This window comes from Leptopilina boulardi, unplaced genomic scaffold, assembly GCF_019393585.1.
Source record: "Leptopilina boulardi isolate dan_hultmark-lab unplaced genomic scaffold, ZJU_Lbou_2.1 LbouV2_213, whole genome shotgun sequence".
NCBI lineage: Eukaryota > Metazoa > Arthropoda > Insecta > Hymenoptera > Figitidae > Leptopilina > Leptopilina boulardi.
This window is the reverse complement of record NW_026137767.1, coordinates 3,731,678-3,747,961: the sequence shown is the minus strand read 5'-3', so window position 1 is coordinate 3,747,961 and position 16,284 is coordinate 3,731,678. Positions and strand designations below refer to the sequence as shown.

Below are 16,284 nucleotides of genomic sequence, written 5' to 3'. Positions count from 1 at the left end.
TATTATAAATTCCGCAGTCTCTAAATTTAAATTAGTGAGAATTCGTTCAATAATTTAAAATTAATGAAAATTTCTACCAATTTTTCACTAAAACTTTAGTAAAAAAAAAATATTATTAAATTAAATAGTAATATTTTACTAAAAAATTAGCGAACGAAATCTCACTAATTTAAATTTAGAAAGCACCGAGTGATATAATTTCAATATGTAAAAATGTTTTTCTTCTATTTTTTTGTTTGCAGTTTATGGAGAAACTCAAAGTCCCCTCGATCCATGGTCGATAGTGTGGTACATTGGATCATTTGGTGGTTTGGTGGCTTTTTTCCTAATAGTCAGCTGCTCCGAGTGGTGTTGTCGAAGAAATGCAAGGCCTATAAGCGTACCTTACATTCAACGCGGTGAGGTCATTAGCGGAACTCAAGGAGTTGCCGAGACTCCACCGCCACCTTATCATCTTTTTGCACCTCCGCCCTACGATTCAATTAATTATGCCGATCTCACTGATAAGGCTTCAGGCGAGAAGCTTGATATTTACGTGATATCTGTACCCATTCACAATAATGTGAATCAGGTGCCAGCGTAGGGAATCCATACGATCATCCTCTGAAAGAGGATGACCCTATCAAAGAAAAAAAAAACCCTCTCGAGGCATCGAAAGTGTCGAATCTCCCTTTACACTCTGATATAAAGAAAGATATAAAGAAGCGAGAAATTAGGACTCAAAGCACGAGGCCTATTTTCAAATGAGAAAATATCAAGAGACAAATTTCAATAAAATAACTTGAAAATTGTCATCGAAAAACAAAAATCACGCGATTTATTTCTCTCGAATTTTTTCACTTTATGAAAAATTTTAAAATACGTATATTATATATATATGTATCTCGCCAAAGATCTATAAATAGCAGTGAAAAATTTTTCCAGGAAAGAAGTGAGATTAATCGCAACTCTAAAGCAAAAAAAAAGAAAAAAAAAATTTCCTATATCTTTGGAAATGAAATCGTGATAGTGCAGCAGTGACTTTAGAGAAAAATTACATGATTCGAAAGCATATCGGTGGAAACATCTTTATATATATATAAAGAGTCAAAAAATCTCCGTTACGCTAAAAGCGGACGCTAGTGATTTAATTATAAGATATCGAAAACTTGAGAAAGACGAAGATTTCATTTTTACGTCTCGTAGCGAAGATTATACGAGTACCAAAGACTGATTTCGCGATTCTACTATATGTATGTGCGAAAAAAAAAATATTGTAAAGAACATTTTTTTAAGCTACTAAAATAGCTTGAAAAAGAAATTTCATCCAAAAGTCGCTAGTCATAATGCAAAAAAAATTATTCGACTCTTTTAAAAAAAAAAAAAAAAAAAAAATAGTCAAGTAATAAATTACATTTTGTCAGGTCCAATAAGATTACTGATTGTTTAAATAACAAAAAAATTGTTTAAAAACTCGAAAATAGCGTGAAATAAAAATAATATTGTAACCTCGGTGATTACGATAAAAGTAATCATTATCGACTTGCGATTTTATTGTTTTGTTGAAAAAAACATTCGTCAGTTTCAATTTTGTTTTCTTAAAAAAGTAGCGCACGATTTTTATTGTATTTTTAAAATTTTCAAATATAGTGTAAACTACTTTAATGTAGTTTCTTGATTAAAATTTGTTGGTTTATTATAATAATAAAAAATTATTAAGCCAGTGAAAAAATGATTTAAATTCAAAAAAAGAAAAAAAAAAAATTATTCAATTATATATAAAATTTTTAATCCCTCTATAGGAATATGTAATTAAAAGAATTATTAATCAACTTAAATTTACTGTCACTCGCAGAATTGATGCGCACAATAACAATAATTGTAATTGAAATCCTTAATTAAGAAATAATTACGAATTTATTAGGGTGAGGTCATTGACTTTAGTTTCTCTACTTTTCCGATCATTGACTGGTGTGCTCTTAAAAATAAACACTCTTTTGACATATTCTATTGCATAATTTAATATACTTCCAGATGAACTGGAAATTAATCAATGAGAATGAAAAAAAAAAATTGTACATTCAATTTGGAAAATAATTTTTTAGAAAAAAATTAATAGTAATAAAAACATTTCTTTTTTTTACATTTTCAATGTAAAATTTTTGATGTTTAAAAAATCTATTATTGAAACTGACAAAAAATAGTTTTAACAAAAAGAAGAAAAAATGAGAAATAGAATTATTATTATCGCAGATGTAATACATTTAATCTGATGATGACGTAGATGACATTTTGGTTGACACCAATCGTCATGTGTTTCAAGGTCATCAATTGCACTCTATTATATGCGAATTGTATATATACGCGACTGCCATGAAAAAAAAGAAACTATTAAAGATGTCACTTTAATTTGTGACATTGTGCCAAATGGAGGCGTTCAAGTTTTTGCCTCATCCGCCACGCAAAGTGCAAAGGACGGAAAAGAAATCTGTGCCATTCAGTAATAATGTGTGACTCCAGCTTTCAATGAATGCAATGTTATTGAACCTATTTTATAAAGTGTGCTTCAACTATCAAACGTTTAGATGAATTGAATATATTTCTTTTTCTTTTGTTGTAAATTGCATTATACTTGGAGAGTATTATTCAAAAAGTGTGTCAAACTTTAGAATATAATTTCCTTTTTTTGGGAAAATAATTTTTTTCACAAATATTTTTAATGTGTTAAAATTTTTCAAATTTAAAGTGAAAAAAGAAATTTGACAATATATATATTCGAATTTTAATTTTTCATTTTTATTTAAAATATAAATTATTTTTTTTAATTTTTTAAATTAATGGTTTAAATCTGAAAATTTGTATATTTTTATATAAAGACTTTATTATTTTTACGATGTACTTAACATTCTTAAAAAAATTTTCCAAAGTGGCGCAAAAAATTTTTAATAAAAGTTTAAAAGTTTAATAAAAATTTTTTTAAAATTAATTTTTGTTTATTGAAGCAATAAGTGTTTTGTTTTCTTTTACTAATTGAACATTTTTCAGTATGAAAGCACAAAATTTAAGAAGAGAAAAAATAAAATTACATATTAATAAAATAAAAAAGTATTTTTTGATTAATTTTAATTTATATTTCTTTGAAAATACAATTAATTTTTTTTATGGATTTAAATTTTTTTTAAGGAAATAATAATCTTTGATGGAAATAAAATTAAAATATTTAATAAATTATTTAATTATTTTGGCATATATTTATAAATAAATATTAACGAGAATTTTTTTTTCTTATAACTACACTTAAAAAAATTTTTTTTTTAAATACTTTTTAATACGACGACTTCTATCGTGTTACCAAAGAAATGTACACATAGCATTTTTAAAAAAATGCAATTTCTGCTTTATTACTTAGATTAAAAATGCATATTATTTTTTTTAATGACATTTATTTGTTACCTTAGTAACCAGGTAAATATTGTATTTTTTAACAGAAATAATTGCCATAGGTTGCTTTGGTAATGAGACAGAAATTGCCGTATTGAAAAAAGATTTAAAATTCTTTTTTTAGCGTAATATTTTTTTATTAAATTAATTTTTTATTAATATATTTTTTTTGTCAATTAAAAATTTCTTTAAATCTAAATAATTTTTATTAATTTGTATGGTAAATTATGTTCATTCAAATATCACAATTATTAAATTAAAAATTTTAATTTCTAAAAAAATAATTTTTAACAAAAAAAAGCCATTTAACCGCTTATGAGTTTGAAGCATAATTTATAAAAACACAGTAAAAATAGTTCAATCAAAATATGTTTCAAAAACAAAAGTTTTAATGTTTTAAAACTCAATTCCAATGTTTTTGAAAATGTAATATATTTCCGATAAAGACTTTCAATATTCTATTTAAATCTTTCCATTAAACCACAAATTGTATTTATATTTATAATTTATCTTACCTTGAAATTGATTGATTGTTTTAAATTTATAATTAAAAAAAAAATCAAATTTAAATCTAGAAAGATGAAATTGGAATATTTTTCTAGACGTTTAAATATAATAAAAGTTTCCAACGAATGAAAATAATATGTTCATTTTAAATTTGATTATCCTGATTAAAATGGTGAAATGGAAGTGAAATTTGTTAATATATGCGCGAAATGAATGTATAGAGTTTATTAAAAGAACAAATAGATAAATTATATAAATATATATGCTCCTGTTTATTTGCGCTTCTATGACACGTTTTAATTAGGAAAATTTCCATATTAAGCTCGAATCGTTAGGTTGTTGGTGCCTTGGAGCGTATATATTAGAAGATATTTCCAAGTACATACATATGATGAAGGCAAATAAAACCAATGAAACGTTTCGAGGTACTCGAGGTAAATTTTCTTTAATTTAAAACATATCTGATCTCAACTAGTCGCTCAAAGATGTGTGTGCATGGGTGATATAGCAAATTAGGTGTATGATTATAATCGCAGAATGTCAATTAATAATATGATTATGCAATAATCTTCTCTCAGAGCGACACTCGGTCGCTATTTATTTTTTATACTTTTATAAAAAAAAAATTTATATCGTGTGTCTTCGTTACTAATAAAAAAAGGTTTCATTCTGTCATGCGTTAATATCTAATGTTTTTCATTTTTTTCTTTCCTCTCATTTTCCTCTCATTATTACAAAATGTAAAAAAAATGAAAAATTTCAAAAAAAGAAACTATAGATTCTTGAATTACATTTTTATGAAAAAAATGATACTTTTTTACAATAATTAATATTGCGCTACATTTGAGTCAGTAAAAAGTATTTTTTGTACAATAAAAATTTGATTTACAACTTTCAAAACAAGTTTATCGTCAAAATTAACATTCATAAATTTTTTTTTTTGAGACGTAAGTATAATAAAAGTTGAAATTGTGCTATATAACTTTAAAGTTCTGTTAATTTTTTTTCTCTCGCAAAAATCAATATTTCTCGCGTATATATGTAATCAATATTATATTATAATTTTACCTTTAATGTTTAAGAAATTTTGTTGATTTTATATATTTTTATATGGCAATATAAGAGAAAATGGATTTTTCAAATTTAATCTGAAAAATAACTAGTTCAACTCAAATTAAAATTTGAATATCAATGTGAATAAAGAAAATTCTATATTTTGCATTGAAGCTCTACAGCTTCAATGGATAATAACCGATCTTCATGAATTTGTGCTTAAATGAAAGAAAATTGAGTTTTTAAAAAAGCATTTTTCTAAAACAAATAATTGAAATTTTCTCAAATAATCGCCATTTTTTTGTAAAATGCTTTTTGAAAAAAAGTAAAATTTTTTTAAAAATTATTTTATTAAAAAGAAAGTATTTACAATTTCTTGTTTAATAATATAAACTTGCAACATCATTTGAAGATTTAACGTGTTTAACGGAAGTTGGAGCCGATTTTTTTTTGTGTCAAAAAATGTGAGCATATTTATAATTTTCATTTATGAAAACATCAACTTGGCTCAATTTCAAATAAAAAGAAAATAAATAAAATTTAAAAAATAATAAAATTTTCTGTTTATATTAAAGAAAAATTCTCAAACATCTTGAATTTTTCACTGTCGAGAAAGGGTAACTTCCTCTTAAATCAGCTCTTTTGTGATGTAATGATTATATATGAACCACACATAGTAAACAGAATTGTTTAACTCAGATAAGTGATATACAATATGCCTACAAGTAAATAAAGGTATTATATGCATGCTTATCGAGAATCAATAAAATTATAATTTACCGTATCTTTTAAGAAGAGAGATTTTTTAATCTGCTTTATGAATCAAGGATAAAATGTGGTGTCATTTTGTAAATTTTTTTTTTCCCCGAAATCTTCAAAAACACTTAATATATAATTGAGGCATTTCATATGAGAATACTGGGTCATGTCTCGGATTTTTCTCAAAATTCGGTAAATTGTAGTGATAGTAGTGCTAAATAAGTGTACAAAATTTGAATTTGAAATTTTTAATATTTTTCGAGATATTAAAATAAAATTTGTTTATAACTTTTAAACATGTTCTCCCTCATTTTTAAGCGCGAAAAAAATCATGAATATTGTTTAAGTCATAATAAATTGATGGTTAAATTTTTGAGATGGCATTATTTTTTGTTTTCGAGATATTAATTAATTAACTAACAAAAGTTAATAAAAAATGAAATATTTTACGAACAAATAAAATTAGAGTAATTTGAGAAACACCATTAGAATGCTTATCAAAATCCGCATCCAACGAGCCGTATATGAACTATTTCTGATAAACGGATGTTAAATTAATAATTAATAATTAAAATTATTTAAATAATTAATAACATTTGAAGAAATGAAGATAAATCGTGAAATTTTTTTTTTTTGAAGATCATCTAATTCTGAGTCAAAAAAAGAATATTAAGTATTACTAAGAATCGAAAATTAATTATAAAATATTATTTAAAGAAAGACTGAAAAATATCATGCCGAGTTGTGCCGTGAGGTGTTGAGACAACGATTTTCAATAATCATCTGTTTATATAATTTGGATTGTTGAAATTGCAATTTACACTGTTTTTATTTGACACAGAATTAGATGATCTTTCAAATAAAAAAAATTCACGATTTATCTTCATTTCTTCAAAAGTTATTAATTATTTAAATAATTTTTATTACCTATTAATTATTATTTTAACACCCGTTTATCCAAAATAGTTCATATAGGGCTCGTTAGATGCGGATTTCGATAAGCATTGGAATGGTATTTTTAAAATTATTCTCATTTTATTTGTTCGTAAAATATTTAATTATTTATTAACTCTTGTTAGTTAATTAGTTAATATCTTGAAAACAAAAAATAATGCCATCTCAAAAATTTAACCATCGATTTATTATGACTTAAACAATATTCATGATTTTTTTCGCGCTTAAAAATGAGGGAGAACATGTTTAAAAGTTATAAACAAATTGTTTAAAAATTAATATTTTTTTTAAAAAAAATAATTTTTTTATAAAAGTTTAAGGTCTTTTGCGTAAAAAACATTCTCAACATTTTTCTCTATTTATAGAAGGGAAACAGTTATAAGTAAAACAAAAAAATATTACTCTAATTTGTTATTGTAAATATCTCGAAAAATATTAAAAATTTCAAATTCAAAATTTTTACACTTATTTAGCAGCACTATCACTACAATTTACCGAATTTTGAGAAAAATCCGAGACATGACCCCGTATTCTCATATGAAATGCAATTATTATTATTAATTATTATTAATTATCTTATTCTCAATTAGCAATATTTTTATTCAATTATTAGACATTTTTAAACAGTTCAAATAAATATTTTACCATAATAAATAAAATTGCATTGAAATTTATTTTTTGAAAAAATTAAATTCAGAAAATAAATAGAATTGATTATGACAAATTTTAGGCACTATAATACAGTATAAAAAAAGACCTTATTTTTAAAGAATAGTTTTATTAATAAATAAATAAAATAAATAAATAAATAATAAAGTTATAGATAAACTATTTTTTCTTCAAAAAGTTATTAATAATTTATAAATACCAAATTAGTTTTATAACCCGTATAATAAATAAAAATTCAATATGTGACTAAAAACAGTTGAAGGGAAAGAATTAAATAATTTAATCAATAATTTTAATAATTGTAAGAATAAAAATCTAATAAGCAATTTTTATTGCATTGAAATAATTCGATTCGTATGCTCTTAAATTACTAAAAAGTTTTTATAATTAAACTAAAATGTTAAATTGTTGGTTTAAAAAGTTTTAAATTAAAATAAATTGACATAAAGACTTATTTTTTATTTAATTTAAATTTATTTCAAAATTTTTAAGAGTCATTCCATTATATTTCGAACAATGTCGTTGCCGACTAATTTTTAAAAATTATGATACTTTGCAGGGATGATCTTGAAGTTATAAAGATCACGAAATGAAAAGATTTTTACTAAAATTTTTATTATTTACTTTAAAATATGAATTTAAAGTGTACGAGGTGCTGAAAATTGACAGTTTTTCAGCCAGCAGAAAATATTCGAAAAAACCTATAATTTACCATAAAAGTGTGAAAATTATTATTGCAATTTATTAAGAATGACTAAATTTACTTTTATAAATTGATTTAAGCATTTAAAGATATGAAATAATAGGAAAAACATGATTTTCAATTTCATCTTAAAAATAACCTAATTTTGCTATTTTTATCGATTAATTATGAGAAAGGGTAAATATTAAATTAAAAAAAAACTTACCAAATATCAAGTCATTGCTATTAACTTTTAGATTTTCTTTGTACTTTTTAATTTTTCTCTTTATTTATATAAAAATTTTGAAAAAGAAAATTGCCACTTTGCTAATTTTTGCGATTTTTGAAACTGAATAACTTGTTTACAGTAAAACGGAAAAATTTTTGTAAAATATTAAATATATTTTAGTAAAAATCTTTTCATTTCGTGATCTTTATAACTTCAAGATCATCCCTGCAAAGTATCATAATTTTTAAAAATTAGTCGGCAACGACATTGTTCGAAATATAATGGAATGACTCTTAAATTAATTTAATAACACTTTTAAAAAAATTTCTATTTAAATTTATTTTCTTAAATTTTTAGTTTCTTTTCTCATTTTTCTTTTTTAAATTTTCTTTGCTCTTTTCACATTATCTTCGTGATAAATTATTTTTTTTTCTCGATGCACATTCATATAAAGTTAAACATAGCAACTGTAAAAATTTTTTTTATTTATTTTCTACTTTACACAAATAATAACGCCTGACAGAAGACAACCCACTTTACAGTACAGTCAGGATTATACACATATTATATTTATACACAATTTATTATATATTTATAATGAATTAAAAAATTCAACGAATTTATAAATATTGTCATTTTAGTTAAAAACTAATCAAATAATTTAATGAATTCAAGATTTAAAAAGAAGATTTCATTTCTTTTTTTAAATTTAGTGGTTTTAGTAAACTAACCTAACTTTACTTTTACATATAACGTCCATGACAGTTTTGTTACTCACAAAAGCACGTGTTGGAACAATTTCTTCTCAAAGAAAGTCTAAGAGTAAAACATGTTCTATTTTTAATTACAATAATAAATTTTGATTATTTTAATAAATATTAAGAGCTGCTACAATGGTTGTCATAGGAAAGAAAAAGGTATGTTACTCAAAGTACTTATAATTCTGTATATCATAAAATACAAAAATTTATTCTTTGAGGTTAGATTATTTTATTCTCATTTTGCATTATTAGCACCTTTTATTAAAGATATTAAAGAAAAAGTAAAAAATTTAAAGTAATAATAAAAGTTTGATGTATTTAAAACATTTTTTTTTTTAATACAAAGAAGTATAATACTTATTAATCTTAAAAATATGTTATTGAATGGCTTTTGTAAATATACTAAAACGTTAGTCTTTCTTGTCACTATAATTATTTATTTAATTTCAGTATAAATCCGGAGAAGGGGCACAATTTTTGACAAGAAAATCAGCTCTTAAAAAATTACAACTTTCTCTCAATGATTTTCGAAAACTATGTATTATCAAAGGAATTTATCCGAGAGAGCCTCGCAATCGAAAACGAGCTCAAAAGGGGAAACCAGGAATAAAAATTTTATATCACAAAAAGGACATACAATTTTTAATGCACGAACCAATTATTTGGAAATTACGTGACTATAAGGTTTATTAATTATTTATTTATTAATAATATTAATCCAAACGAAATATTTTTTTCAATCGAAATTAAATTTATCTGATTAATGTTACAAAAATATATTCTTGTAAATTTTTTTAATTTGTTTAATTTGTTAAAAAAAAGTAATAAGTTTCCGACAAAAGACTTAAAATCAATTTTTTTCAATGAAAATGAAAATTAAGAAACAAAAACAAGAATAATGTTTTTGAGTCAATAATAATTTGTACGATTCTAAAGACAAAATATTTTCCAAACATGTTTTTTTTTTAAATATTAATAAATTGAGAAAAATGAAGAATATATTGTAAAATAAATGAAAAACAATTTGTTTCAGATTTTTAATAAAAAAGTAGGTCGTGCAAGAGCAATGAAAGATTTTTCGGAAATGAAACGTTACTTGAGAAATCATCCAACAATGAAAATAGATCATATTGTGAAGGAACGTTATCCAACGTTTATCGATGCTTTAAGGGATTTAGACGATTGTCTTACACTTTGTTTTCTATTCAGTACATTTCCATCGATGCCACATGTTCCAAGGGACCAGAGTATTTTGTGTAGAAGATTAACCGTCGAATTTATGCACGCTATGATTGCAGCAAAAGCAATTAAAAAAGTGTTTGTTTCCATTAAAGGTTATTATTATCAAGCTGAAATTAAAGGTCAAACAATAACTTGGATTGTGCCTCATCATTTTTCATTTGAACCACAAAAGAAGAATGAAGTGGATTTTAAAGTGATGTCAACTTTTGTTGAATTTTACATCGTTATGCTTGGTTTCGTTAACTTCAGACTCTATCATTCATTGAATTTATTTTATCCACCAAAGTTCAATACTATTGGTAAGATTTTCTTTTATTATTTATTATGGGGCATTCTATTTTAAAATTACACCATTAGTAAACAATTGCCAATATAAGACAATTTTTTAATAATTATTTCGCCTATTTAATTAAATAGTTTCGAAAGAGAAATTTCTAAAGCATTAAAAATTTAGTTTGAAGGTTAAACTTCTAAATATCTGAAAACACGTTGTCTCCGATTTTGACAAAATCTATGTTGAAAGAAAAGTTAAATATTCTATTTTTTATTTCCATAAAGTTTATAATGGACATTTTAGAGGATTTTAAGAAATAAAAATTCTCGGACGTTTCAAAGGTTAAAAGTGGTTGAAATTTGTAAGATTTAAGTACTTATCTATTATTTAACAGAGTGGAATTTTGTTTTTTAAATTTTATCTTCATTAACCTTACATTATTTCTTTGATATTACAAATAGTAAAAACAAATACCGCTGTATTCAAAAAGTGGTACTCAAATCTTACAAATTAATTAATTTTTAAAAATTTATTTATTTATTTAATTATTAAATAAATAAATAAATTTTTAATGCATTCTAGTGAAATAGGAAAGCAGAATTTAATACTCTTTAATATCGCAAGCAGAGAAAAAATATTTAAAATATAATTCAGGCCAAAAATATCTGAAAGTTGACAAATTGCTAAAAAAAAAATGCCAATTTTCAAGCTTTTTTGGCAATTTTATATAAACTTTATTATAAACTTCAAATTTTCATTATAACACCAATTATTTGATTCAAATTGAAATTTACAGATAATTTTAATTATTTTCTTGATTAATTAATTATAATTTAAATAACTTGATTAAAATTTTGGAGATAATGTTAATTATTTGATTGTATAAATATAGAATAAAAATTATTAATTGATCAAATTTGCTTAAATCTCGCCACTCGAGATTTTTTTTGCTGTTTAAAATCAATCCGAGATCTGAATTTCAAAATAGATTTATTTGAATTCATAAAAGTTTTTAACGTTTACATATTAAAAATTTATTGAAACAATAAATTTTCCCTCTTTTAATGCATCTAAATTCGTAAAAAAAATTTAATGTTTCAAGAATTAAAAAAAACAGCTGCCAAGTAAATATTTTGTGTCCATTTTATGAATACTTTGCTTCCTCATAGAAATTTCTTCCTTTTATATCTGTTTTCAGTTTTTTTCCTTTATTGAATAATACTATTTTATCTTCTGTTATATTTATTCTCATATTTAAAATTTATTTTGCTCCATTTTTTTATTTTCTTGTTTTAAAAGAATATTAATTTCTTCATAATTTAGATGTTTAATAAAAAATGTAATATATGTATTTTTTTAGAAAACAATGTCAAAGCCCTGGTCGATGAAGAGGCATTTGTGTCAGAAAGAATAAGTGCTCTAAATGTTTCTCTACTTCCCGCAAATTCTAGCGCACAAACTGCAGACGAAGAAGAAGAAATAGAGATTGACAGTTTTTCGAAGGTAAAAAGTCTTCAATAGTGATTAAATTGCAAGTCTTTACAAATTTTAAGGTATTAATAGATCTCGTTTGACTTTTGTAACAGGATGCAGATCCCACAGCGCAAGAAGAAGCTAGAAAAGAAGCTGAAAAACTGAAGCATTTAAAAACTTTATTCAAAGGATTGAAAATTTATATAAATCGCGAAGTGCCAAGGGAGCCATTAGTTTTTATCATTCGTTGTTTTGGAGGAGAAGTTTCTTGGGATAAGTTACTTTTTGTTGGTGCTTCTTTTGATGAAAGCGATGAAAGTGTTACACATCAAATTATAGACAGGCCGAGTGTTGATAAAGAATATTTGTCCAGGTATTGTAAATGTTTATTTATTGATTTATAAAACATAAACAGGTTCAGACGAACCCTTTCGTAAAAAGGTACTAATTAAGTAAAAAAAAAAAAAAAAAAAAATACAAGTGGCTATTCATAAGCCATAAATAGAAAAAAGTAAAAGTTATTTCGCTTAATTTCGCTAATTTCAAATCGAAAGTTTTTTTTCAAATTAATATTAATTTTTTTTTTAATTCTTAACTTGAGAAATATTAAACTTTAATTTTAATCTAATTATGAGGACTTGTAAAAAAAGTGAAGACTGTAAATGGGTATTTAGAGGAATTTTTCTACTAACATAATTTATTTTATTTTATTTCTATTTTAACTAAATTTAATTAGTTAATAAATATTTTACTTTAAATAACTGATGTTATTAGATATTAAATTCAATTTATAAATTCATTAATAAGAATAAGTGAAATGCAGAAGATTTTGAATTTGAAATAAATTTTCTGCAAATTTAAACTGCTGCAGTTTTTTTTTAAATGTCTGACAATAAATAAATTTTAGAGTTTTTATTTATTTATTAAAAGTTTTTTTAAATAATTGAATTTTTAAAGAAATATTAAAATTATTTTTAATAAATTGAATTTTGGAAAAGTTACAGTTGGAATTTTTTAAAATAATTGAATTTCAAAATATTTTGTTAAATTTCAAACAATAATTAAATTTTACAGAATTGAAAATAATTTATCAAGTAAATTTAGATTAAAAATAATTTGATTTTGAAAGAGTTATAGTTCATATTATTAAATCGCAAAAAGCTTTAGATGAAAAATTTTAGAAGGTTTTAAATTAAAATTTTTGAAAATAATTGAATTTTAAGTTATTTAGAATTGGAATTTTTGGTAATTTTATTTGCTGATTTTTAAAAAAAATTTAACAATTATTGAATTTTATAAAATTTTTAATTGAAAAATAAATAAAGGTAATTGAATTTGTGAAAAATTTCATTAAAATTATTGAAAATAATTAAATTAGAGGAGAATTTTAGTTACAAATTTGATGTAAAAAAAATTCGAAAAAGTCGTATAATCCGAGACTTTTATTTTGGAAAATTGAAAGAAAATAGTTTTCATAAATAAATGTACATATGAAATAAATGAAACTTTAGATAAAATAATTGATCAATTTTCAGATATTACGTTCAACCTCAATGGATATTCGATTCTGTAAACGCACGAGAATTACTTCCTGTAGAAAAATATTTAATGGGTGCAGTACTTCCGCCTCATCTCTCGCCCTTCACAGACAATCGACGAGATCAAACTTACATTCCACCTGAAGAACGAGTACTCATGGATCCCGAGTATCGACTTCATAATCGTAAGTTCAGCCATTCAATATTGAACTAGAATCTAATTATTCTATTTCGTGTTTCTAATTCTAATACCTATAATTTTATAGTCGAGGAAGAAAATGAAGATGACGATGACGAAGAGGAGGAGGAGGAAGAAGAAGATGCGTGTAAAGAGCAGAAAGAAACGGAAGTCAACGAAAGCACGAACGAAGTAGCTGATAATGAAGAAAATAAGTCTGACACGGAAGATGAAAAGGAAGAGAATGAACGGGAACAAGAACGGAAATTGAAGGTGGGTGCTTAAATATAGTTTACAGTATGATTAAATTTTTTATTTGTAATTGATTCACATTTTCTTTTTTTCTTTTCTGTTTGTTTCAATCTATTTAGAAAAAGAAAATGAAGACGAAGGCAGGTGAGGTTGTTAAAGAGGTTCCTTGGGAGAAGGATCGTCAGGAAAGACAGGAGTATCGACTTCGTGAAAAAATGGTGAAGAAAAAACATCGTAAATTGTACAAGAGTATGATGAAAGGTCGAGAAGATAGAGCCAAGGAAATTTGGCTTTTAAGGAAAAAGAGACGCATTCATGATAACGCGGAAAAGGAAAAACTCAAAGAAATTCGAAAAACTAAAAAAGCTAAGGTTGAATAATATTTTTGTTTTTATTTAAGTTTGTATATTAGTAATATTTTATTTCATTATTAAATGAAATGAATTTATAACTGTGTGTTGTTTTAATGCACACAAAATGAAGTAATTTTTATTATAATAATAATTAAAAATTGTAAAAAATTTACGAAAATTAAAAAAAACTTTCAAATTTTTAATTTTCTTCATTTAAATATCATTTAATAAAAATTTAATATTAATAAGTTAACTCATTTGAAAACTTGTTTGAGGAAATAATTTTTTGCTCGTGATTCATTTGTGTAGATAATGTCATCGTTTTCTTTAGACTTTTAGCGCCTTTCTCTACTATGATCATAGTTAAATATATTTTCTTTTGATCAAAATAAGTTAGAATAGGAGGCATTTTATGTGTAATGTCCTAAGTTAAAAAATTGATTTCTCCAAAAAAGTGAAACTTGGGGAAATTGTTGTCCTCCCCCAAAATTTCAAAAAGGTCAAAAATTTTTTTGGGGATATTTTACTATCAGGTAGGACAACAATTTCCCCAAGTTTCACTTTTTTTCGAAAAATCAATTTTTTAACTTAGGACATTTCACGTAAAATGCCTCATAGACATTTATTTAATTAAATTTAAATATTCAAAATTGTCGTAAGTATTCATTTTAAAATTCTCAATATTCAACTTGAAATGTTTTTTTTATTAATTTCAAATAATTGTAGACTATTGACTATCAACAAATAAATATTTATTCACTTTTTCACACTTTTTCTATTAACTAATTTAATTTTTTTAATATTTCGAAATAAGCATTTATATTTTACTTTTGTCAACATGGAAATCAAGGTTTTCAAAATTGGGAGTTTTCAGTTTTTGATGAGTCAATGTTTGAATGAATTATTAATTGTCGTTTATATTTTTAAATTTATACGCAAAAGGTCAGGAAATATGAGACTATTTATTTTTTGAGATAATTGGAAAGCTTAAAATGTAAGAAATATAAAAAGTACAATTTTGCTCTTCCTTTTTTTAAAATCAAATAAAATTCTGAGACAAATATGATCTAAAGAAAGCGATTTTGTTGGGTTTTCAATTAGATAGTTGTGAGAATTTACAATTTTAATATTTTAAAGCTTATTCTGATGGTAATTTTCTGTTCAATTAAAAAATGTTTTTCTTTGAAAGATAAAAGTCGTAACAAAAATTTGTTCTGAATACTATTAAACGCTTTGTATCTTTTAAATTTTTTATTTTTAAATAAAATAACTTTTTAAGCCGTGAAACTAGTTTAAAAAGTAATAATTTAACTACAATATATGTTTTAAAAAATAATTAAAAAAAAAAATTGTATTTTTAATATAATTAATTATAAAGCTTAATTTATAAATTTTTTTAATGACAATTATTGTTTACAAGCAAAAATTTAGAATTTTTTTTAGCATAAATATTTTAAAAAATATGTTCTTAAAAGTTTCGAATTTTAAAATACTTTTTTCTAATTATATATATGGGTGATTCTCCGCGTATGCGTAGCGCACAACTTAATGTCCCCCGTATTTTTTAAAAAATCAATTGCTCATATTGCAATAAATCCAAGGGGAAAAACTAATTTCTATGTTTACAAACAAAAGCCCACAATCGTTTTTATTTAAAAGTTTATAATTTAGCTTAAAAAGCTGTTTTAAGGTGCCAAAACGTCATGGTATGACCTGTCCCCAGTACCACTTTTATATAAAAAAAATGTTGTTATTTTTAGTAAAATATAGTAATCAATATAAAAACTATTGATAGTTTCGTATTGTTTATGTTAGTAGAATTGTAAAAAACAAAGCATTTGTGAAAAAAAATTATTTTTTCTAACACACGCACCGAAAGTGCATCATTTCTTACCTTTGTAGCGAGAGAAAAGTATGTCTTTTCCGGCGAGCGGGAGGGA

At 23.6% G+C, this 16,284-nt stretch overlaps 2 protein-coding genes across 2 annotated transcripts in view; both read left to right on the top strand.

The window, feature by feature from the left end:
• The window catches only part of LOC127279002 (uncharacterized), a 48,837-nt gene extending 45,910 nt beyond the window's left edge, over nt 1–2,927 (top strand). The window contains exon 3 of the mRNA XM_051301049.1: nt 243–2,927. Coding sequence (XP_051157006.1) covers nt 243–583 — 341 coding nt within the window. The 3' untranslated portion in view covers nt 584–2,927. The remainder of the gene's footprint in view (nt 1–242) is intronic.
• A 6,096-nt stretch (nt 2,928–9,023) lies between these two features.
• Nucleotides 9,024–14,547, top strand: LOC127279001 (pescadillo homolog). Its single transcript, XM_051301048.1, has 8 exons — nt 9,024–9,190; nt 9,485–9,718; nt 10,068–10,575; nt 11,911–12,053; nt 12,137–12,396; nt 13,559–13,746; nt 13,828–14,012; nt 14,111–14,547. Exons 1-8 carry the CDS (start codon nt 9,167–9,169, stop codon nt 14,369–14,371), a joined length of 1,803 nt encoding a protein of 600 aa, XP_051157005.1. The 5' UTR covers nt 9,024–9,166; the 3' UTR covers nt 14,372–14,547.
• The last annotated feature ends 1,737 nt before the right edge of the window (nt 14,548–16,284 follow it).

Bases quoted from the DNA above. Each gene is read 5' to 3' on its own strand.
- LOC127279001 (XM_051301048.1), top strand. From the start codon at position 9,167: ATGGTTGTCATAGGAAAGAAAAAG. The intron at 10,576-11,910 runs GTAAGATTTTCT...GTATTTTTTTAG, and splicing joins ACCAAAGTTCAATACTATTG to AAAACAATGTCAAAGCCCTG. The intron at 12,054-12,136 runs GTAAAAAGTCTT...CTTTTGTAACAG, and splicing joins AGATTGACAGTTTTTCGAAG to GATGCAGATCCCACAGCGCA.